The sequence below is a fragment of the Panicum virgatum genome, chromosome 6K (assembly GCF_016808335.1).
Source record: "Panicum virgatum strain AP13 chromosome 6K, P.virgatum_v5, whole genome shotgun sequence".
In the NCBI taxonomy this organism is placed as follows: Eukaryota; Viridiplantae; Streptophyta; class Magnoliopsida; order Poales; family Poaceae; genus Panicum; species Panicum virgatum.
Window position 1 is genome coordinate 31,440,351 of NC_053141.1, and position 25,173 is coordinate 31,465,523.

Genomic DNA, 25,173 nt, shown 5'->3' on the forward strand with positions numbered 1-25,173 from the left:
AGAGAAACAAAATCTCCAAGAATTGTTCAAAACCTCTGCATCCAAGATTTCTTTGACTATGGATCTATGGACTTCTAACCGAATGGTGGGGTACATTTACATTATAGCTCATTTTATTGATGAGGAGTGGCAGCCACAAAAGAGAATAGTGAAATTCACAGCTATAGAGACTCCCCACACAGGCATTGTAATGTTCAACACCATGGTGAAGTTCATAAGCGAGTGGAAGATAGAAGACAAATTATTTGCTCTTACTCTTGACAATGCATCCAATAATGGTGCAATGGTGAAGTTGATGAAGACCCATTTGATAAATAAGAAGATGCTATTTTGTGGTGGGAGGCTGTTTCGGCAACGCTGCGCTGCTCACGTCATCAACTTGATTTGTCAAGCTGGACTGGATTATCTTAGCCCAATGATAAGCAAGATTCGTGAGACTGTGAAGTACATCCGGAGCTCTTTAGCAAGAAAGGAAAAGTTTGAAGAAATTGTTTCACAACTAGGCATAACTTGTGAGAAAAATCCTAGCCTTGATGTCTGCACACGCTGGAACTCCACTTACATCATGCTTGCTAAAGCAAAAGAGTTTCGCTTGGTGTTTGATTCATTGTCTATTCAAGATCCGAACTACACCTTCAAGCCATCATTTGAGGAATGGGAAAATGCTGATGTCATTTGCAAGTTGCTGAAGGTATTCTATGAAGCCACTAATGTGATATGAGGCACAAAATACCCAACTGCCAACCTGTACCTTCATGTGTTGCTGAAAAGTGAAGTTAACATTAGAGAATCAACATTTTGAGGAAGAATCTGAGCTGAACACTATGGTCAAATACATGAAGAAAAAATTTGAAAAGTATTGGAAGACATCATAGTTGGATCTCTGTATTCCTGTCATTTTAGACCCCCAATTCAAGTTGAAATACCTTGATTTTCGATTTAAACTAGAATTTGGGTATGATGCTATAGGAATGATTAGTAAAGTAAAAAATCTGCTACATGGTTTATTCCAAGAGTACCTTAAATTGAATGATAACAGTTCAGATCCCATGTCACAAGGAGGTGATGTTGACATGGCTATAAATGATCATGATCCTTTGGCAAGTTGGGACCAGCATGTCACCCTTAGTGGCTGATCTTCAAATGAGGCTTCCATTGAGCTTGAGACATATTTGTTAAAGGTACTAGTTCGTCGAAGTGAACAGTTCAATATTCTTGCATGGTGGCAAATGAGCTCAGCTGAATACCCTACCGAACCAATGTTAAAAAAAATGTCGCAATCAAAAACAATGAGCCACGTGACGAAACGGTAACGAAATGGTCATCTCGCCCAAACCAAACCAAACCAAACACCCCTCCGCCGCTCCCACCAACTCCCCCCGATCTCGGCCATGGCGGCGGGGGAGGGCGCCGGCGCCGGCGCGGAAATGGACGCGCTCATCCGGCGGCTGAGGCTCCACCAGGCGGGGCCATCCCTGTACGACCCCGCACCGGCGGCGACCCCGTGGCCGACGGAGGCGGCGGCGGCGAGCTCTTCCGGCCGCGGAGGGCCGCCGTGCTCGTATGCCTCTTCCGGGGCGCCGCAGGCGAGCTCCGCGTCATCCTCACCAAGCGCTCGTCCACGCTCTCCGCCCATTCCGGTGAGCGTCTAGATCGCTTCCTTGCTTGCCCTTCTTCCGTCCTTTGCCTTTTTGTGTTCCAAATAGAAAATCTAATTGACAGTTTAGTAGTGTTCCAAATAGAAAATCTGATTGACAGTTTAAATAACTGCATGGCATTACCCTAGGGCGCCCTCATAGTCCTGCTAACTCTAGTAACGATCCACAACAAGCCTCCGTCTCCCGAATTACAACTAATAACAACATGGGTATTTTTTATTATTCAAATAAAAAACCGTGGGTTTGTCCCTTGTTGTAAATTAACCTTAGTTGCCACATAAGTTCAGGCAACCTAGCTTGCTGCTGTGTGCAGATTTTTCTTGCTATACAATAGCTTCTACAATTGTAGAATCAAGCTTACAAAGTGGATTGCAGTTTCATCTCAAAATATGAGCAAATTTTTCCTATCTTTCTGTTTGCCATAGAGAGGTTGCATAGCTCAAATCAGTTCCTACAAGCTACAGGAATGTGAAGAACGTAGTAGGTGAATTCTTGGTTAAGTTTGTGATGACCATTTCTATGCATTTGTTTATGATTTTGTTTCCTCCATCTGGGATTTCAGGTGAAGTTTCTTTGCCAGGAGGAAAGGCCGAGGAGGGTGATGCAGATGATGCAGCAACAGCATTAAGGGAGTCAAGAGAGGAGATTGGGCTTGATCCATCTCTGGTCACAGTTGTTGCATCTCTTGAACACTTCTTGTCCAAGGTGCCATGCCTTTTGTTCTCACTTGAATCCCCAAGAAAAATTATACCACAATGGGTACACTGTCTTAACGCATCAGTGCAAGAGTATGGAACTTTATCCTTTGGTTGTTTGGACTTTGCAGCAAAACACACATGTGCAACTAAACCAACTTCTCTCATGATTGTTTACAGATGTCTCGAGTATAATGCATAGAGTCATGCATTATTTTTTTCAAGAGTTCTTTATTGCCAGATTACATTCAATAATCATTTTTAAACTTTGGATCAGGGGTGGAGCTAGGATTAGTTATTGGGTCAGCTGTCCCAGATAAAATTCCATCAATCCTATAGAAACTGCTGTTCATATGTGTTGATGTCCCCAGTGGTTTGTTGTCTAGCTCCACCCCTGTTTTGGGTAGTAATCATTCTGCATCGCACAGAAATTCATATTATTATCCTTCAGTATCTTTGGATCACATCATCATAAATTCAATTGGATGACATGCATATCAAGTGTTTTACTACTCTAAGAGATAAAAAATGTTTTTTTAATATGATTAGGACCAAATTTGTTTTGCCATTTCATGTGGAAACTATTCAGCTTATTCAGATGGTGCTCGATGTCATTACTTAAGCAGTGGTGCCCTGATTATTTTCTTAGTCTTGGTGCTCTTGTTTAGGAATTGGTTACAGTTGGTTTGCCTTAACATTACTGTAGGGAGGGAGGGAGCAATTCTTTCCGATGCTTTTAAACTAAAATTGGTATGAGTATGACCCTATCAGTAGGTCAGGACTCGGGGATCCCTTTGTTTAAACACATTTTTCCATCTTTGGAGCTATAAACTTGTATCTAGTTTTATTATTTAATCTCAGGATCAATCGCTGAAGGTATTCTTTGTGTCCTTGGCAGCATCTTCTGGTAGTTGTTCCTGTTATTGGCATACTGTCAGACATACAAGTGTTTATACCTGTTCTAAATGTTGCTGAGGTGGATGAAATATTTGATGTGCCCCTGGAGATGTTCCTCAAGGTTAGTAACTTTGTGTTCTTGTGATGCTAAGATTTATCGATGGTAACTGTAACAACCTTCTGCAATTTATCAGAAAAATTATGGTGCCAGCATGTGCTACCATACTGCTGCAATTTATGGAATGTATATCAAAATATTTCCTGAATGGTGAACTGTGATAGGCTGACATATTAAATCAATAATTGCAAGTACCGAGAGATCTGCTTCATTTTCATTGGTACCATGGACCCTTTTATCCCCTGACCCATTTGAGTTGAATGGCACAGGATGAGAACAGGACATCAGAGGAACGGGAAAAGATGGGGCAGACATTCACAGTTCATTACTTCACTTATGTAAAAGGGGATCAGAAGTACTTAATTTGGGGTCTGACGGCCCGCATCCTTATCCATGCTGCTTCAGTTGTATACGAGCGATCGCCTGACTTTCCTGAGCAAAGAGCACATTTCAACTTGCCAAAGTACACAAAGGATTGCTCTTCAATGCTGGCAGGGCTTGCTAAACACTAGTCTCTATGACACTGTCTGAAGTATAGACTACTGGGGCGTGTAAGAGATTTCACTGCAAGAAATGGTTACAGGATCCAAGGGGAGTCCAAATCATATGGTGTCATTATAATTTAGATTCTTTGCACAGTCTTTTACTTGACACTATAGTAACATTTACAATTAGAACAATGCTTAAAATACTTTATACCCGTCAAATGGTCCATTTAGATACTGTTGATGATATCAAACACTCTCTGATGCAATTGAATTGTATGTATTATTCGTTTGTTCTATAAGGATAAGGTTCTGAACTTTCACGTTCCTGATTATGTTGTTTCTGCAAATGGCCATCTTGAACTCTGCCTTTTTTTAGGTCCCCCCCCCCCCCCCCCTCTCTCTCTCAGGCTCAATTAACTAGAACATGGTGCCTTCCAAGTTCCCATCAAACCTGTTGTTCATGATGCTGTGTTACAAAATTCAATTATCTAACGGCCAAAGTCCAGGATGAAACGTGGTTATTTTGGAATGGGCAACTTAACTGAACGGTGCAGATAAAAGAGCAAAGGAACAAAAAAAAATAAAGGAAACACATCAATTGATTTGATAGTGCCTCTCCTAGTCTGCATGTAGATATGGACAACATATGGTAGTTGTGCGAGGTGAAAGCAAGGGTGTGCATTATCCGTTGCAAACGTGAATTATGCGATCCAGCTAAAATTTGGAATGTTATAATGCACATGCACATAGTTTTGGATAATTAAGATTAAAAAGAGGTAGCTTCCTGCGGTCTATCGGCTTCTCCAGTGGCGAGTCGATGCATGGAGTGGAGAGAGAGCAACGTACTCACAAAAGAAGAAATCGACTCTTGGACCAATGCGGTGTGGGTCCTACGCAAAACAATAAAGAAGTGTGTGTGTGTCCATATAAAACAAATATAGAAAAATGCAAGCTGTCCCTAACCTTCCATGAGCGGCAGATGAGCACCGGTTCCAGCAGGGTCTAAAAAATAAAAATGTCTAAATTATTTCCCCAACTATAGCCAAAGTCTGAATAATACCCTAAACTATTATTTAGTTCCTCCCCTCTAAAAAAAATCTATATCATTTGGTTCAAATTACCTCCCTAATACAATAGCTTTTCTATTTTTCGATGCATAGGTGAAGTTTTAAGTTAAAATTTAACAAGATGATAGTACACATCATCACATATGTTAGAAAAATACATTATAATTTTTATCATTATTTTGATAGGTTAGGATATTTAATAAGAAAATAATCATTTAAATTCAAAATTATATAAAAAATAACGATGAAAAAATTATAAACTTTTTAAATATGCATTGTGATGCCCACCACTACCATGCAAAATCTAAAATTAAAATTCAACTTGCATATGGAGAAACAAAAAAGATAAATTGTATTATAGAATAAAATAAACTAAATGACATATTTTAGTGGTAAATTGAACCAAGTTATAGTTTAGGGGTCTAATACTTGAAGGGAGTAAATTAAACCTTTTCGGCAATGTATGCTATGCAAATCAGCTTCGTGTGCAAACTATAAAAACTCCAATCTGGGCCATCGAATCAACATCCAAGGGGCATGGGAGATGGGATAATTTTACAATCTGGACCTGCCTTTGGATTGGGTAATCACACTTTTGCAAATCCCCCTCCCACGTCTCTGCGCCCCTCCCCTTGAATGTTGATCCGATTGCCCAGATTGGAGTTTCCATAGTTTGCATACAAAGATGGTTTGCATAACATATGTTGCCAACTTTTTTCTCTAAAAAGTAACACTCTAGATCTATGTATCCACTAAATAGCACTGGTTTTACAAAATGGATTAATAAAACAGCACTACACATACCTTTCCCATTCTTTATTTATCTTTTATCTTTTCTTCACATGCAAAAAGACTAAATTATCCCTATTGGTGTAAGGACTTCCCTTTTTTTTTATCCTTTTATCCACCGATAACAAATTTCACCATGCCAAAAAAAAAAGAGATGGAGATGTGCCTTAGCTCATCATCCAGCAGTTCATTGCCAGCCACCCCCATCCGCTTAGATTGCGCAGTACTCTGGGTTGTTCGTGTCCTTCATAAGTTGGGTATATAATTAAATCAATTTTGAAGTTTCGGTTTTAGCTAAATAACCATCAAATCAGCAAGAAAACTTTAAAAACAATCCTTTACGACTCAATCAATTTGGTTAATGGCTAACTGAAATACATATTTATATCCATGCAGGAATATGCATCAACAAATCAAAAAAATGAAAAGCGATTGTTAACGCTTCTTATGAATAGTCTTGTACCACACTAGTACATATAAATTTACAATAATTCGACAATCCGGTAACCATGCAAAAATTGAATAAATCACATGTCACTGATAATATATTAGACTTTTTTACTGTTTTATACCACACTAGACACATAAATTTTTGTTAACTTGGCTCTAGCTTAGGAGGAAAAGAAGTTACCGCACTAGGATAAAAAGTTGCTCTGTTCGGCTGCAACTAGTCAACAATATTTTTCTCTCGCACTAGCCGCTAGCACCAGCCAATCAGCAGTAATTTTCTCTCACAATAAATCAGCATCAGCTACTAGTCATAGCCAGAGTTTTTTTTACCGATCGGAACCGGTCCGGACCGGTTACACCGGTAACTGCGGTTTCCGGACCGGTTCCGATACCGGCCGGTTTCAAACCACCCCAATTCAAAACTTAAAATTTGAATTCAAAAAAATGAAAAATTCCTAAAAAAATTATAAAAATACTTCAAGTTGTGACGAATCTAATGGTGTCAATTTTTTTAAATATTCGTTCATTTAGTATACTTTGCGGGCATTTGAAGTTAAACCAAAAAGAAAAAGAAAAAATGGGCCCCCGACCATGGAGCACCGCAATTGCAGAGGAGAACAGTTGGACCGACGGACTACAACACTCCACAATATTCTTCTTCCTCCTACAGCGATACCTCGCGCTCTTTTCACAATCTCATATCTGACATCAGCATGCAGCCACTGACGAGATGGGTGTACGAATGGGAAGACCCCCATTTTTACACTATGTTAGTTCAGAAATGGGAGACAACATTGGCGTGGACAGGATAATCTTGGCAAGACTACCGTCGGTTTTTTTTTTCAACGCCCCGGTTACCACTCAAACTGGAGTGATTTAAGGACCTAACCGGTCGGCTAACCGGTGGAAACTGGTTGAACTGTCATTTTTTTGTTTGGAATTTGAATTTGGCCGGTTTTTTCTGGTAACCGGTCAAACCGGTCCGGTTTACCAAAACCGGACGGCAGCGGTTTCATCCGACTGGTCGGTAAAAAAAACCCTGGTCACAGCCAACAGGATAAGCATTTAGTAACATTGTAGGGGGTTTTAAAACAAAAGAAAAAAGAGGACGAGTGCCATTTTGTGAGTGGTATGGGTACTTGGAGTGATGCTTCATGAATACTAAGATGCTGTTTGATTTCAGGAATTTTTTAAAGTACCTATCATATCAAAAGGAATATTACTATTTTAAAATATTAAATAAAATTTGTTTATAATTTTTTTTGACAGCTGAGTGCTAATTCGCGAGACGAATCTAATGAGCCTAATTAATCCATAATTTGCTATAGTGATGATACATTAACCGTCTACTAATCATGGATTATTATACTGAGATTCGTCTCGCAGTTTAGCCCTAGAGTTATGCAATTAGTTTTATAATTAAATTTTATTTAATACTTTTAAATATTAAAATTCTCTTTAATGTGACATAGACTAAAATTTAGCCCCTCACACCAAACAACCCCTAAGCATGAATGTGACAAGGGCTATTTCTTCAACACTCCACGAAACTAGTGCTACTATTTCGTAAATTCTTTCTACGGTCTTGCGGGGTACACGGCCTGCACACTCTTGCTGTGGGCCAGACCAAACTGGCAATCCCTCCGCCGACGCCGCTCCCACCAAGGCACCACCAGCTCGCCAGCTCCGCCGATCCCGGATCCCGCCGCCATGGAGGGGGAGGAGGGCCCTGGCGCGGACATGGAGTCTCTCATCCGCCGCCTGAGACTCCACCGCCCGGCTCCCTCCCCGTACGAGCCCTCCGACGCGGTGGCCCCCGCTCCCAGCGCCGGCGCCGGCGAGCTGTTCCGGCCGCAGAGAGCTGCCGTGCTGGTCTGCCTCTTCCGGGGCGCCACCGGCGAGCTCCGCGTCATACTCACCAAGCGCTCCTCCTCCCTCTCCACGCACTCCGGTGAGTGCCGGCTCCCTCAGTTTCCCCTCTTCTCCGTCATCGAGTTTAGTCTTGGCACATTGTTAGCAGACAGTAATCTCTTTTGGGGGGGCTAATTCGCCGGTTTAAGCATTGGATTCAAATATAGGCTTGTTTTTTTCCCAGCAGCTCAGAGCTTGCGATGCTGCTCATTAGTATCGTGTCCCACTTCAGAGTTCGATGGACTTCAAAATTGTTAGTCATCATTTGTTGTAATTTGTAAATGATAGAGGTGTTTGTTTTCATTTATTGTAATTTGTAAATGATAGAGGTGTTTGTTTTCACATGTAGCATTAGGATGGAAGGATTCTAGGTTGTCTCTAATTTGCGAGAATACATCACAATCTTTCATAACACTAGCCAGGAATGGAGCCAGAAATGATCTGCGAGCTAAGATTGAGCCAGTTCGAACTTGCCTAAAATCCCTATGGAGTATTATTTTCCTAAATAAAGTTTATCGAGCTTCCATGGATGTTTAGGACAAGAACCAGGGCTAGAGCATGGGCAGCCCTGGCCCTGGATCCGCCATTTACATTAGCTACCTGATCAGCACATTTCTTTTTTGGGGAGTCAACAATCCGTACTGATGCTTGATTACTTGAATCTTAGTGCATTGGTGCATGTCTAGAGGTGACAGACAAGTTAAATACTAAACACAGGGTGCTCGAGATGCTTAATTGTTGTAATTGCATGCTACCAGGGCTAAGGTTATGCACCCCGCAAATAAAAAGGGCTGATGCATTCTGGTATTGTGGTTTGGGTATCTGGTAACTTTTGAACCACTCGCAAAGCTGATCCAATGCCAAGAAAATAAATTAGACAGCATATACATTGAAAAACTTACTCATCAATGCACCTCAGCATCATCCAACTTTTGGTCACCATACTGAATGTTTGCCAAATAAGTAGTCTTTGACAGGCTAAAGCTAGAAGTTCAATAGTCAGTAGTATAATGAAAAAATTCTGATATCTTATGACTTGCTAATACATAATATCAACATAATACCGTACAGATGATCCTTCTCAGTGCATTACATATTTACATGACCAAATGTTTGACGTTTATTGGGATGTTTTTTAGGATAAGGAGTTTTCACTCACCAGCACCCTAGGAATAGACCAAGGAGCTGCATGCGATACTATGCCCATCCTCCACTTGAAGCACATTTACATTAAGTTATTCGATACTTGTCATGACATAGCACAAAATTAGAAATCTAAAATAGGATGCGCCTATATTCGAGGAAAGAAAAACATATTACGCCTGGGATCTGTGGGGATCTGTGGATCCAAGTTGCAATCCTAATGGTAGTAGTTAATGATTAGGGATAGAGGGAAAAACAACTGAAGTACCAAGCAATTTTTTGGCGTATCATGTTGGCAACAGTTCTTTTAGGCACATCAAATGAATAAGTGATGTAAGATTGAACAATAAAGAAATTTCAGCAGTGGCAGTATCCTTAGTGGCTATATTTGCCTGGCTTAGGAGAGACTTTAGTTCAGGAGTTGTAATTAACATTGTTGAAGTATAAGTGAATTGCCCACCTCTTCCCATCAGCTTAAGCTTTTGGATTGAATTGGTTGGCGAATGCAACTCAATAGAGAGAATTATTTCCTTGGCCCTAAAAAAAGTTGTGCTTTGTGTCTTGCCCCTTTTTCTCTTGAACTTGGATATTTGGCCCCAAAACGAGTTTCGTTTAGTTTTTTAGCCCTCCTGTCACCTGCAATTAGGTCTACAATCTAATTATATCTAAACGCATCAGTTTAGATTTTTAGCCATGAAAATGACAATATAAAGAATTTTTTCATGAATTTTTGGTATTTTCCCACTAGTAAAATAATTTCTAGGCATTTATAAATCTATTTTCGTTTTTTAAATCACAGAAAATCACAAGATCATGGTAAAACAGTGAAAAATTCACTAGAGTCATATCTAAGCATGCTGGATCCAGCAAAATTACCAACATGCCATTTGAGCTACAGAAAAGTAGATATTGCTATTAAAAAATAGCTACAAGTGGCGGAAGGGCTAAGATCTATTAATAACAATGTCTACTTTTCAATAGCTCAAATGGCATGTTGGTGATCTTTGCTGGATCGAGCATGCTTAGATATGACTCAAGTGAATTTTTCACTGTTTTACCATGTTCCTGTGATTTTCTGTGATTTAAAAACTGAAAATAGATTTATAAATGCCTAGAAATTATTTTACTAGTAGGAAAAATATCAAAAAATCACGGAAAATTCCTTTATGTTATTGTTTTCTTGGTTAAAAACCTAAACTGATGCGTTTGAATATAATTAAACTGTAGACCTAACTACAGGTGATGGAAGGACCAAGAAATTAAATGAAACTCGTTTTGGGGCCAAATGGCCAAGTTCAAGAGAAAAAGGGCCAAGAAACAAAGTGCAACTTTTTTAGGGCCAAGGAAATAATTCTCTCAACTCAATATGATATCAAAACTAGAGGTCTCATGTTCGAATCCTGGTGGGTGCGATGCGATTAAATAAAATAATTGCATCCGACTCCTAATTTCCGTGTTTCAGGCCTGAGGGAGCAAAGCCTGCACGTGAGGGGGAATGTTGAAGTTAAGTGAATTGCCCACCTCTTCCCATCAGCTTAAGCCTTTGGGTTGAATTGGTTGGTGCATGCAACTCAATAAACATGTTCCTCCCTGAAATAAAATAAGCTGAGTCCACATTAATTCCAGGCACAGCCAACCTAGATTCCAAATGGACCCAGACTTCTTGTTTTGTCTCGGACATCAGTAGTTTGGTCCTATGTTTCATTTACCTTAGAGAGCTTGCCTTCCTAATATCAAATCGTGGAAGTTAGCTGACCCATGGTAGCTTAACAATATTCATCTGAGCATAACTTACTATGAATACTATTTTATACATTTATTTAGGATTTGGTTATCTCCATTGGAATTTTCAGGGGAAGTTGCATTACCAGGTGGAAAGGCTGAGGAGGGCGATGCTGATGATGCAGCAACAGCATTAAGGGAGTCAAAAGAGGAGATTGGGCTTGATCCAGCCCTGGTTACCATCGTTACATATCTTGAACACTTCTTGTCCAAAGTATAATTCCTTTTATTCTCACTTAAAGCACTATGGAAAATTTTCTCACAGTTGGTAACATGTCAATGCATCAATGGAATAGCATAGGGCCTTTCTCTTTTTGTTGTTCAGGGAACCAAATACATGTGTGCAGTTAAACAAATTTCAGGATCTGAGAAAATCTATTAGTGTCACATTTGTTTTGTTTTTCAAACAAAGCAGGAGCACTGCTGATGCATTTAAGAAAGAAGATCACATTTGTTAAATAACTTTTTTTTTACTCTGGGACAGCAATCATTCCACATCACATAGGGAGTCGTTTTTTTTTCTCCTTGCAGTGACTTGGATTACCATCATAAGGTCAATTTAATTAGTTGCATAGCAATTTTGTACCTATCATAAAACTGGAAAATTCATTTTGTGATATGATGTCGATACAGTTGTGCTGCCATTGCTATGTTTGAACTCTGCAGCTGGTTAAGATGTCCCACATTGTCTTTGTTTTAAGGAACTATACAGTCATACACATGACTATTTTCTTAGCCTTGGGTTCTTGTTTTGGATTTGATCACAGTATGGAAGTTCACCTTATTATCAATCTGTCAATACTTTGTTTTCAGTTTTTGTTGATAAAATCGGGCTGTGAACATTACACGCAAAACGTGTATTAAGATTATTATGGTACCTGTCACATGAGCATGGAGTTAATGTGAAATTTATAGGAAATGTCCCACCACTTATGTCGATCCATATCATTCAGATATAGAGCAGAAGCAGACTCCTAAATTCAGCTGCTGAATGTGTTGTAAAATGTCTAATCAAGTAGGCCAGGAGCTTCCTTTGTTTCACTGCAACACATGCGTATAGAATACGGCTTCTCAAAATGTGCATTTCAGGATTTTTCCTCCACTTGCTCGCTGACATGTGGTCTCAGGTCCCAAATGTCAGTGACGCATGGGATGGCAATCCTGAAGTGCCGTACTTGATGTGGCAAATAATGGATACCCCGCAAAAAATGTTGTCTCACTGTTTAGTTAATAGGCTATGCGCAAATTCTATTCATTCTATCTTTACATTATAAATATTCTGCATGTCTTTGGCAGCATCTTCTGGTAGTTGTTCCTGTTATTGGCATACTGTCAGACATACAAGCGTTTAAACCTGTTCTTAATGTTGCCGAGGTGGATGAAATTTTCGATGTTCCCCTGGAGATGTTCCTCAAGGTTAGTATCCTTTGTGTTCTTACCATGCTAACTACAGACTGCGTAGGATTTTTCATATAACATTTTTATTTGATATGGTAATTTATTGTGAAACTGGCTTTTCCATGTACCACAAAAATAACTAGTTTACTGATAAAGCATGTTAACTGTGCTACTACACTGCTGTAATATACCCTCTGTGATGATATGCATGTCTTACTTGCCAGAACAGCAAAACTATGATAGACCATCATATAAAATTAGCACTCATTTGCAAAGTCAGATAAGAGGAACTTGTTCCATTTTACTTGACATCCCAGTGCCATTTATCCAGTGATCTACATGTGGTGAATGGTGCAGGATGAGAACCGGACCTCTGATGAGCTAGAATGGATGGGGCAGCCATTCACACTCCATCACTTCACTTATCAGAAAGGAGATGAGAAGTACATAATCTGGGGCCTGACTGCCGGCATCCTGATCCATGCTGCTTCAGTTGTATACCAGCGACAACCGGACTTTCCTGAGAAAAGAGCACAGTTCAACTTGCCGAAGTACTCAAAGGAGTGTTGTTCCATGCCATCATCAGGACCTGTGAAACACTAATGTGTACAATGCCATCTCAATTATCTCCGATGGGAGTATACACCAGACTTGTGCATAGGAAGTTGTATAGTCGAAGGGGAGTGCAAAATCATATTCTTCCACATGATTTGTATTCTTTTCAAAAGTGAAATGATAAGGTAACGGTATTACTGACTATAAAGAACAATGTATTAATATCAGAGTACACAGCTGATTGTCCCGCTGATGCGAACAAAGCACATGCTCTAATGAAATTTGATTGCATGCAAGTTAGGCTGTACTTCTGATGTTTTGTCCATAAGGATTACAGGTGTGTGAACATTTTTTGTGTTACTGATCCTGTTGGACCTGCATTTGGCCACTGGTTCTGATGAATCTATGCTGCAGTCTCCTTTTGACTATTTTGCCCACTGCAATCAGAACATGTGAGCCTTTTTTTGGGTTTCCATCGATCACACTAGTGGGTGTTCTGCTTCACACAAATTCTAGTGTGGACACCTTTTGACGGAGGTAACTTTTGCATGAGCTATGTAATTGGATGCTGAGACACAAAAGCAGATGAATAAAGGTGAATGGCACAGTAGATAATAGTAATAGATAGCCAGTTTGTGCATCTCCTAGTCTGCGTGCAGATCATGGAGGTTCTTTACTTCTTTTGTGCAACTGAAAGGACAGTACGTAGATTTTCTTACGCCTTTATCAGCTACACGTTTGACAACTTCACATCACATTTCTGTTGCTTTTTGTTGTGCTGGCTTTGAATCCCATTGGACCGGGTAGGTAGTGTAGGATTTTTCACGGGCATTCAGAAAAGAACCTAAATAGTGGCGAGTGCCTTTTGGGTTAGAACTGGGCATGGGTTGCAGTGCTTTATGGGTTCGTCATGTGGGAGGGCTCCATCTCCATGGATATCAAATCATGCGTTTCTGTTGCCTATGCATGCTAGCTCTGTCTACTCATGGCCCGGCTTTGCCCTGGTGTGGAACAAAGGGTAGAATGCTAGAATCCGTATGATGCCTTACAATTTCATGCTGTCATGCACAAAAGCAATTCGTTTTTTTTTTATGGTAAAAGCAAGTCGTTTTGGAACATTTGCTTGGTCTATGAGGCAAAACTTTTACTAATTTGTAGGAAACTATGCTATGGAAGTACATTTTCATGGAATCTCAAACGTGCCAATCTGCTTAATTCTCCGTCGTAAATTGGTGATCAAATTAGAAAAGTTTGACTGATAAAACTGTAATGCAACATATTTCTGATTATTTAACTACATAAATAATATTTTTTCTTTTCCCGCAGTTCAAACCAACGGGTATATCGAGATAGAAATCCCTAGCGGACATATTCCATATCCCCCCTCTCATATATTTTTTTGTAATTTAGCCTTTTTTATAAAAACTTTTACATCTAGATCCTCAATGAAAAGAATACTAAAAATGGACCCTTCTTACGGCGTTGTTGAATGTCACGGTGCCACATCTTTAGCATCATATAGTATCATGTAGAATTTTATGTCGTTGTAAAAAAAATAGGATTAATTGGATCCGTGTCATTACAATTTCTTAAGTTCACCGGTCTGCTATTACAATTCACCTATTTGGAGATATACTATTACAATTCGATTTTTGTTCGAGATGTGCCATTTTTTACGTATTTGATGCTCTTGGGTCTACTCGTAGATCTCCATATTCTCGTATGGTCCAAAATACCTCTGCTACCTCTCTACTCTCCACATGCTGACATGTGAGCCCCACGTCATCATCTTCTTCGTCTCATCCCCTCTCTCCTTCCTCTCAATCTCTAACCATGGCGTCCATGCACAGCGGACGCCACGCAGGTCGCCCCCTCCCCCCGGCTGCCTGGCCGCACGCCACTGCCACGCTCCTCCATGCCCTGCACGCTGCCGCCGCCGAGGCGCTCCTTCATGCCCGCGCATCAGGAGGATCTCGCCGGCGATGCGTAGGCACTGCACAGCGCTGGAGGCCGGGGCGCAGGTGACCCTGACGAAGGCGCAGGGGTCCCCAGACGGCATCCACGTCCTAAGCACCCCGGTCAGGTCCGCGTTGATGGCGACCTTGAAGTCTAGCGGCACCTGCCGCTCGGCGCCACGGCGCCGGCCAAATGCAGTAGCACCAGCAACAGCAGGAGAAGCACCGCCACTGCGACGGCTGACCGAGAGGAGCGCGTCATCGCGACAAGCCGTGCGGTGCCACCGCACGCTGCCGCAGCATTAGCATCCGCACCAGTTTGGGCATGGAGGAGGCGGCGGCGGCAGCGGCGCGCACGGCATGGAGGAGGCAACAGCGGCGCGGAGCCAGGCGGCTGGGGGAGGAGGCCGACCTGCGTGGCGGCCGTCGTGGATGGACGCCATGGCTAGAGAGAGAGGAAGAAAAGAGGGGACGAGGGGAAGAAGAAAGGAATGAGGAAGAAGATGATGTGGCGCCCACATATCAGCAAGTGGAGAGAAGGGAGGCAGAGGAGTAGTTTGGACTATACGAAAATACGGAGACCTGCGAGTGGACCTAAGAGCATCAAATACGTATAAAATGACATATCTCAAGCAGAAAATGAATTGTAATGACATATCTCCAAATAGATGAATTGTAATGACACATCAATGAACTTGAGAAATTGTAATAGCACAAAACTAATTAACCTAAAAAATAACGGTGCCATATAGTTTGGCGTCCTACTTCATTACTACTGCATCACGTGATTTGGCGGCATGACAGTGAACCATAATATGGATATTGATGGATGAACGACTGAATTATGCCTATTCATATCCGTATAAGAGAAGAAAATGGTGTGTTTCCTTTGGATGCCAATGGGAGATATTTTTCATACACTCATTACTCTAAAAAAATGCGTAATGGGGAGGCTCGTGATAGAAAGTGGTTAGTCTATTCAAAACATGTTGATAGAGTGTTTTGCTTTTGTTGTAAGCTTTTCAATTCGGAAAACTGCAAGAGTTCATTGGCACATGATGGGTTCAAAGATTGGAGGCACATCAACCAGAGGCTACGAGAACATGAAGGTAGTATCGAGCATATTACCAACATGAACTCTTGGAATGAATTGAGGGCTAGACTCAGCAAGAATAAAACAATTGACAAAAAATTGCAGCATCAAATCGCACAGGAGAAAGAGTGTATTAGGCAAGTTTTATTTAGAATAATTGCTGCTGTGAAATTCCTTGGTAAACGAAATTAGGCTTTTAGAGGATCAAATAAGCAACTTTACAATGACCAGAATGGTAATTTTCTTAGCTTGCGTTGAGATGATGGGAGAATTTGATTTGGTAATGCAAGACCACCTTAGACGTATTCAAAGGAATGAGATCCATTATCATTATCTCAGTCAAAAAATTTAGAATGAGTTGATTTCTCTTTTGGCTTCCGAGATTACGAGTTCAATCATAAAATTGTTAAAGAGGCCAAATATTTTTCTGCTATTCTTGATTGTACCCCAGATGTCAGTCATCATGAACAAATGAGTTTATTGGTTCGATGTGTTAATATGTCTACTGGAAAAAAGTGAGGAGTATTTTTTGGGTTTCTTGAAGGTAGATGACATGGTAAGGGGCTTTTCAATTCAATGGTTGATTCCATTAAGTCCTTTGGTCTCAATGTTGATGATATCTGGGGTCAAGGTTATGATAATGGCTCCAATATGAAGGGAGCCCATAAAAGAGTGCAAAGACGATTGCTTGATATAAATCCAAGAACTTTGTACATGCCATGTACTTGCCATAGTATTAATTGGACTCTTTGTGATATGGCTAAATCTTGCAGTAAAGCTATTTTATTTTTCGGAATCGTTCAACGGATAACGGATATATGTAATATTTTCTATTATATGATTTTATCCATCTCTCTGCTGGCTGCTGCTCCTTTAGGGTTGAGACTTGAGACTTCAACAGGGGGTGCTCACCTGTGAAGGTAAACGACAAGCTAAAAAGAGTTACATCTATGGTGGAGTGGTAGCCAGTAGGGGGTCCATGGCTTGTCTTTGGAGCTGGTCACTTTGTCTAGTCCCATCCGCCTCGTTTCGTTCATCCTCCGTCCTCCGGGTGCCATTGCCACTGCCAGTTACCTCTGCTCCTCCTCCCATCTGAAAAGACGGCGATGGAGCCCTCCGAGAAGAAAAGAACAAGAGATGGCAATGTACATGTAGCATGGCGCACAGTGCTCATGTGTCATTTACGACAACCGCATCAACCTATCGGGCATCTACTGGTTGGTTCCGTGCAGATTTCGACGTGATTTTGGAATCCAAATGCGGCTGGCCCCCTTTTTAACTCGCAAGCCTGAATGTGAATCCACGGGTACTGCAAATCTGCAATTAGAGCACTGAACATGCACGCAGCAGAAAGAAGCCCTACCATCCTTTGTGTGAAGTTCTGACGCTGAACCACCACCACATGTGTGTGTGCGCGCGTTTGTTTGTGTGATGTATCTTTCGGTGCGTTATGTACAAATGTTTTTTCTTTTTAAATGACATACAGTGCTCCTGCTTTTATTAAAAAAAAAGTTCTGACGCTGAAGCTGCACGGAAGAGCCTCTTGTCTAGTCTGTCCCTAACAGACTCTGCAACCCTATTAGTACGGGTCAATCTCTCTCTCTCTCTCGTTGTTCATCCCGTGAGGCCGTGACCCAAGCGGCCAAGCCAAATTCACCTGATCCCTCCTCTCTCTCAAGCGGTCAACCTGAACATCTTCAGATTCAGAACCGACCAGTGCCTTTCCCGAGCAGATCAAAACTCAAGTTCAGATCCACCGAGAACTCATTCCTCCACATCATCCTTCCTATCAATTGCATTCTTGATCCGGCGGTGTCCGCATGAACTTAAGTAGCCCAAAAGATTAGGTTCAGCATTCCAACCTCCAAATCAGAGAGAATTTCTGTCACGGCTGCGAATGATTGAGCACATTATTGTATTGTACAAGCAGTCAAGCACACTGCAGAGCCATGGTCCACCCCTGCACATCACACACATGGAGATGCAGGCTAAAGGCAAACACACCAAGATTGCCTCGTCCTACTTTGGATCCCAACACTGCAGGCAACATACAAGAATGTATTTTTTTCGTTGAGACAGAACATGAATTAGAAGGTCAGCACAGCTTGTGAGCAGTGCAGCTTCCTGTTCTGATGCTGTCCTTCAGTCCTTCCCAGTTTCCTCTCTACTGCTGAGTGTTTCCTGCTCAAGGGCGCATGGAAAAGGCTGCAGCCTGATGCAGAAATGGCAACTAGCAGCGATGCTAATCACTGGTTAATTTCGTCCCAATATCCTTACCATTTACTATGGGATAACTGAATGTGCAAATTATAAGCTCAAAAGCTGAACTTCAGCAGAAGCACTTTTCAGGACCGGAAATAAGCACTGACATATCCTAATGGCCCACTTAGTCGAAGCAGTGTCACTTTCTGAATCAAATCTTTGCCATTAGATAAACTAATTTACTACTTCAAGGAACAAGTACATGATGAAGACACCGAAGCGTACTACTATAGTGCGAAGTGAATCTTCTTGAACAAATCGAGCTCCAAGTTCAGTTCATCAGTTTATGAAGAGGTACAGTGCTAGATTATTTTGTAACGTTTAAGAGCTAAAATTTGTCAAATGTGGACGGTGGTGAGTAAAGCTATCGATTATCATCAGTCATGATCTAACGTGGCCGTGTCCAAACAGCGTCAGACATCAAGAGGTTTCTCCTCGGCTGCCTCGGTGGGCCGCGGAGGCGCCGGCGCCGCCTCGTGCAGCAGCTTCACGACGGCCCTCATCGATGGGCGGTTGATCGGGATGCTGGACGTGCAGAGCAGCGCGATGTGGAGCGCCCTCACCATGTCGTCCCTGGACTCGCCGGCGAGCCTCGGGTCCAGCACCGCGTCCACGCCGCCGCGCTCGATGCCGCCGTGCACCCACCGCACCAGGTCCTTGTCCCCGAGCTCCGGCGAGACGGGCCTCTTGCCGGTGACGAGCTCCAGCATCACCACGCCGAAGCTGTACACGTCGCTCTTCTCTGTCACGCGCAGCGTGCACGAGTACTCTGGCCAGTCGAACGCCAGGTCAGGTCGCCGCCGTCGGCAAATCACACGAAACACTACGAGTTTTATAGGTAGGTAGCTCACCGGGAGCGATGTAGCCGCAGGAGCCGGCGATGGCCGTGACGGCGGCGGGGCCGTCGCCGACGACCCTGGCGACGCCGAAGTCGGCGACCTTGGCGCCGAGCTCGGCGTCGAGGAGGATGTTGTTGGACTTGACGTCGCGGTGCACGATCGGCGGCGCGCAGTCGTGGTGCAGGTACGCGAGGCCCTCCGCGGCGCCGGCCATGACCCGGTGCCGCGCCGGCCAGTCCAGGAGCCCGCCCTTGCCGCCGTGGAGGAGGTCGCCGAGGCTGCCGTTGGGCATGTACTCGTACACCAGCAGCCGGCAGTCGCCGCTCCGGAAGCAGCACCACAGCTTGACGATGTTCTTGTGCCGGACCCGTCCCAGCGTCGCCACCTCCGCGTCGAAGCTGTCCTTGGCGGCGCCGCCGGCCGCCGGCGTCTTGCCCCCGCCGCCCCACAGCTTCTTGACGGCGACGACGGCGTCCTCGCCGCCGCCGCCGCGCCCGACGACGGCCTTGTACACCTTGCCCGCCGCGCCCATGCCGACCACGTTGTCCTCGTCGAGGCAGCCCAGGATGTCGTCCTCGTCGAACTCCACCTTGTGGAACGACGTCAGCGCCCACCTGGGCCTGCCGCCGCCGCCGCCGCCGCCGCCCGGCTCCCCGGCGTGCCGACTCCGTTGGCTCCGGTACGTGTAGCAGAACCACGCGACGCCGACGAGCAGGACGACGCCGGCGACAGAGAGGATGGAGGTGACGCTGCCGAGGAGGCCGCGACGGCCGGCGCTGGACTGGCGGCCGCCGGAACACGTGCCGCGGCACAGAGCGGGATTGCCCGCGAAGCTGTCCCTGTACATGGAGCCGGCGAACAGAGGAGGCAAGGCGCCGGTGAGCCGGTTGTTGGACAGGTTGAGAAGGCTCAGCTTGAGGTTCTCCAGCTGCACCGGCACGTCGCCGGTGAGCTCGTTGCCCGACAGGTCGAGCGAGTTCAGCACGGGCAGCTCGCCGAGCTCTGGCGGGATGGTTCCGGTGAGGCGGTTGTCGGCGAGGTCCAGCTGCGTCAGCTTCTGCCACCGTCGAACACCTTGCGGCAGCTCGCCGGACAGCGAGTTGTTCCTCAGATCAAGCCGACCAAGCGTGGAAACCACGGCGAGCGACGCCGGCAGCGGCCCGGAGAACATGTTGTTCGCCGCCGACAGCTCGAAGAGCGCGGGCAGGGTGCCGACCTGCGCCGGTAGCGCGCCAGTGAAGCGGTTGTCGGAAATGAGCAGCTGCGACAGGTTGGTCGCCATGGCGATGGCCGGGTCCACGGCGCCTGACAGCTTGTTCCCGGCGAGCTCCAGGAGGTACAGGTGCGGCAAGCCCCACATGTCCGGCGGCACGGCGCCGGAGAGCTGGTTGTTCGCCAGCCGCACGCGCGTCAGCGTCCGGCACTGCCCGAGCTCCGCTGGAATGGGGCCGACCAGCTCGTTGTTCAGCATCAGGAGCTGCTCCAGCTTCCCGGCGCCGCACAGCGCCGCCGGGATCCGGCCAGATATCCGGTTGTCCGACAAGTCGACGAACTGGAGCGGGCTGTTCTTCCCGAACTCCGGCGGCAACTCCCCGGCGAGGCGGTTACTGAAGAGCCTGAGGTCTTCCAGCGCCGGCGCCTGCGCCAGCGTCGCCGGCACGCGGCCGGACAGCTCGTTCTGGTACAGGTGCAGGCTCTCCAGCCTCGGCGCGAGGAACAGGTCCGCCGGTACCTCGCCGGTGAGCCGGTTCATGGAAGCGTCGAAGAACCGCAGCCGCCTGAGCTGCCCGAGCCCATCGGGCACCCGCCCGACGAGGTGGTTGGAGTAGAGCTCGATCTGCACGGCGCTCTCCAACCTCCCCACGGCCGCCGGAATCTCGCCGGTGAGGTTGTTCGTGGAGAGGTCGAGGTTGACGAGGCTCTTGAGGCTCCCGACCGACGCCGGGATCCCGCCGACGAGGCCGCACCCGGCGAGCCACAGGACGCGGAGCCGCGGGAGGCCGGAGAAGGACTGCGGCGGCAGCGCCGACGGCGCGAAGGGGTTGTACGCGAGGAGGAGCTCCTCGAGCGCGGTGACGTTGAGCAGCAGGAACCCCGGGAACGCGCCGGAGAGCTCGTTGCCCGCGAGGCTGAGCGTGGCGAGGGAAGGGAACCCGGCGCCGTAGGCCGCCGGCACCTCGCCGGAGAACGCGTTGCCGGAGAGGTCGAGGCGCGCGAGCGACGGCAGCGCGGCGAGGCAGGGCGGCAGGGCCCCGGCCAGGGAGTTGTAGGAGAGGTCGAGGTGCGCGAGGGAGCGCAGGGAGCAGAGCGGGTGCGGAAACGCGCCGGCGAGGGAGAGGTTGGAGAGGAGGAGCGAGGCGACGGCGGGGGCCTCGGAGGCGGAGCGGTCGCGGGAGCAGAGGAGGTGCGGCCAGCGGCACGGCGACGGGGAGAGGCGCGGGTCCCAGCCGGCGAGCGCGGAGGCGGGGTCCGAGAGGTTGGACTTGGCTGCGAGGAGCGCGGCGAAATTGGCCGGAAGCGCGGCGGCGGCGGCGAGGGGGAGGACGCAGAGGAGGCGGAGGAGGAGCAGGGGAGTCATGGGGGAGGTGTGGAGTGGGGTGGAGTGGAAGTGGAAGTGGAGGGAGTGGGGGGCGGGCTTAACCGCCGTCAAGGGAAGTGGGGGGTTTTAAAGTGTGGGGACTGACGGGTGGGCCCATGTCTGTTTGACTCTTTTTAGAGGAACGATATTTGAGTCAAAATTTGATTATAAATTGCCACGTTTGAAGCACATCATCCTTTCTTTTTGTTTGGCAAGGAAACCACACCATCCCTGCGACTTTCATGAAAAATGTATATATATCAGAAATCCAAACACACATTTTCTAGTTTTTGTCTTTTCGTGATCCTTTGACATTATAATTTCGAATTGTTTGAGCTGATTTAGGAAATTACGTGGAATGACATGTCCACCATATGCTGTAAAATTTATCGTAATTCAGAATAGGGATGCCGGCCCATAGATACAAACACGAATATGCCATACAGAAAAAAGGTTTTTGTGCGAATATTGTCATCACCAAAACGTCATGCTTGAGTCCTCGTACTTTTTAAGCGATTGCACTGTGCAGTTCATCAACATTTCTTAACTGGCAACTCAAATTTAAGAGAAAGCAGACATTTACTTACACAAAAAGTGATAATGGGATTATTTGGATCCAGAGGCTAAATTTTAGACCATGTCACGTCAAAAAGAATTTTAGTATTTAGAATTATTAAATAAAGTCTAATTACAAATCTAATTGTAGAATCCTGGGGCTAAATTGCGAGACGAATCTAATGAGATATACTAATCCATAATTAGTCGTAGGTTACTGTAGCATCACTCTAGTAAATCATGAATTAACTAGGTTTATTAGATTGGTCTTGCGAATTAGCACACATGTGTCAAAAAAATTTTATAAACAAATTTTATTTGATACTTCTAAATAGTAAGATTTCTTTTAATGTAACCGGAGTTTAAAAAATTGCGGGAAACAATCAGCCCCACTATTGGTTACATATTACATACTTTCATCACATAGGGACTCGAAAATTCTAGTTAGTTACCTTGCAGGAGGGAAGTCATGGGAGAGGTGTGGATGCAAAGTGGAGCACAACAACCCTGTTAATCATGTAAATTGCATGTCACAAACACGTTACTGATACTTTGAAGTGTACGAGAGACATGGGTGCGAACATGTTCTCAAGCACAGCAACAAATTCATACAGGAGATTAATTGTACGGTGAACATGTAGAGAAGTGGAAAAATGCAAGCAGCATATTTGAGACAAAAAGGGTTCCTCTCGTATATCTTCTCCTGGAATCCCAGACCATGTTCTTGTTAGCAAAGCTTGAGCCACAGGCTGCTCCATCAACCATGGTCTTCTGATGAGTGCCTTGCCTTCTTGAGCTTGTAGCATCCCTCCGAACCTGCTTGAGTCTTGACAGATAGTGAAGCAATGCAGGAGAAGAAAAGGAGAAGCATGCATATACCTTGATAAACAGCAAAGATGAGCATGTTTGTTATCCGATTTTCCTCAGTGGAGTATCATAGTACAGTTACCAAGGCTGTAAATTAGATAACTAAGTTGGAAGAGTGCCATGATAATGGCACTCCTCTCACATCTTATTACACTTTTCCTTCTCTCTCTTCTGCCGATCTCAGCAAATTTAATCCTCGTGACACTTTCATGACACTCCCATTGAGATTGGCGAAAAGATAAAGTTATGCAATCTAGGTAGCGTGACAAATGGGAAATTAGTAGTGCCCGCAGAAATATTTTACTGGTTGCATTGTGGGAGTTTGAGAAGGCAGAGATTGCAGTTCCCCATATCAGTCTGGCTTGTGGCAGCACGTGCACAAAGATAGTCGCACCGTTCTGGGCTTGTGGCTGGGAGTTTCAGAAGAGAAGCATGTGTCTACAGAGGCAGTGAGGCCCAGCGCGCATGAGATGCTCTCCATACTCCGGCCCATGATTGATTTTTAATGTAGTCTCAAGATTTTCAGCCAACATTCTTCCATTTGCCTCTTACTCTTACAGTGACTAGTGCTCTATAATTAACACCAAGTCAAGTAAGAATTTCTTGAATCTATGAAATATGATTGAGATGACCTGGCAAGTAGCTGAATTGATCACCGTACATGGCTGCTTAACTACATGAGCAACAGAGTAAATGGCTAACCGCCATGCAAACGTGCCGGAGTGAGCATTGGCTCAGTTATGTGCATCGCTCCATGGCATTACGACAACGACAGTGCGTGAATTAAACATATATACTTAGATTATCAATGCGTGCTCCCGCAATGAACTAATTAGAATTATACAAAATAGTATTTTGTTATAATTGTATATTTTAGATTCAAATTTAGAATTTAGTTTAACTTTTAATAATAACATAATTGAATAATATAGATGCAAAATTAGAGGGTTATTTGCATTAATTATAAAATGACATATATGTAGGTGAATATTAGGACGTTATTTTAGATTTCTTTTATAATAGTAGAGGTGGGTAATTTAGATATATGTTAGGGGTTACTTTAATCTATTTTCATAATTGTAGAGGTAAATAATTTATTAGAAAAGATAGCATATTCAATAACTATTATTATTAGAGTTGTCGGATTGATGGCCGGATGTTTTTAATTTTTATGTGAATTTTTCTATTATTTTAGAGTGTCCACCTAGAATTCTAGGTGGGTTCACGTTGATGTTTAAATGGAGCATTCAATTAATAATAGTAAGATAGCTCGCAATTTTAAATGTTATGCATATATAATTATCAAGAGGAATGTATCAGGTGCAAACCAACCTCTCCGTGCAAACTATGAAAACTTCAACCTGGGCCACCAGATCAACATACAATGGGGAGCCCAGGGGGAGTGGGAGGGGGATTTGCAAAAGTGTGATTACCCAATCCCTCCATGTCCCTTGGATGTTGATCCGATGACCTAGGTTGAAGTTTGCACGATTTGCAAAAAAATTGATTTGCACCTGATATGTTCCCAATATTAAGACTATAATACTGCCACTCTGTCAGATTTATTATAAATAACTGAGAGACAATCTATATATTGCACCAACCTAGCTAGCTAGTGTATGGACGACAGCCCTTATACAGCCTAATAAATACAAACTTGCCGATGCAACATGAGATATGCAAGCAAACCAAATACCAGCAGATTCGCAGGCTTGGGCTGGCCTGCGCCAACCAAAAACACATCCTATAACATTTCTTTTTTTGCTTCAAAACTGAATGAACTAAGAAAAGACAACTACAATGGCAACAACATCTCAGAAAACATTTTATTTCATCAATGCATATATATGAACAGCAAGTGATGTCCAAAATTAAAGATGCCACAATAATATTAGAATCAAGAAATTGAATTAAATCCAAGGAATATCATTAATCTTGAAGAAAAGGATAAAAAGGATCAACATTGGTAAGCCCATGTATATTATATAGGTATAGTTCTATTTAATAAATTGTTTTATCTCCTCATATTCAACGCCTCTGATTTATTTGAACTCTTACCTTCTATAAGAAGTA

At 44.2% G+C, this 25,173-nt stretch overlaps 2 protein-coding genes and 1 pseudogene across 2 annotated transcripts; 2 read left to right on the top strand and 1 right to left on the bottom strand.

The window, feature by feature from the left end:
* The first annotated feature begins 1,328 nt into the window (after positions 1 to 1,328).
* LOC120713630 lies at positions 1,329 to 4,182 on the top strand (annotated as a pseudogene).
* Positions 4,183 to 7,740: 3,558 nt separating this feature from the next.
* LOC120713631 (nudix hydrolase 15, mitochondrial-like) lies at positions 7,741 to 13,258 on the top strand. The gene is made up of 5 exons (XM_039999557.1): positions 7,741 to 8,113; positions 11,070 to 11,212; positions 12,295 to 12,414; positions 12,754 to 13,000; positions 13,035 to 13,258. The coding sequence occupies exons 1-4, from the start codon at positions 7,873 to 7,875 to the stop codon at positions 12,997 to 12,999; spliced, it is 750 nt and encodes a 249-aa protein (XP_039855491.1). The 5' UTR covers positions 7,741 to 7,872; the 3' UTR covers position 13,000; positions 13,035 to 13,258.
* A 5,209-nt stretch (positions 13,259 to 18,467) lies between these two features.
* On the bottom strand, positions 18,468 to 21,731 carry LOC120713633 (receptor-like protein kinase HSL1). Its single transcript, XM_039999558.1, has 2 exons — positions 19,113 to 21,731; positions 18,468 to 19,030 (listed from the first exon to the last, which is right to left on the bottom strand). Exons 1-2 carry the CDS (start codon positions 21,676 to 21,678, stop codon positions 18,675 to 18,677), a joined length of 2,922 nt encoding a protein of 973 aa, XP_039855492.1. The 5' UTR covers positions 21,679 to 21,731; the 3' UTR covers positions 18,468 to 18,674.
* Between the last annotated feature and the right edge of the window lie 3,442 nt (positions 21,732 to 25,173).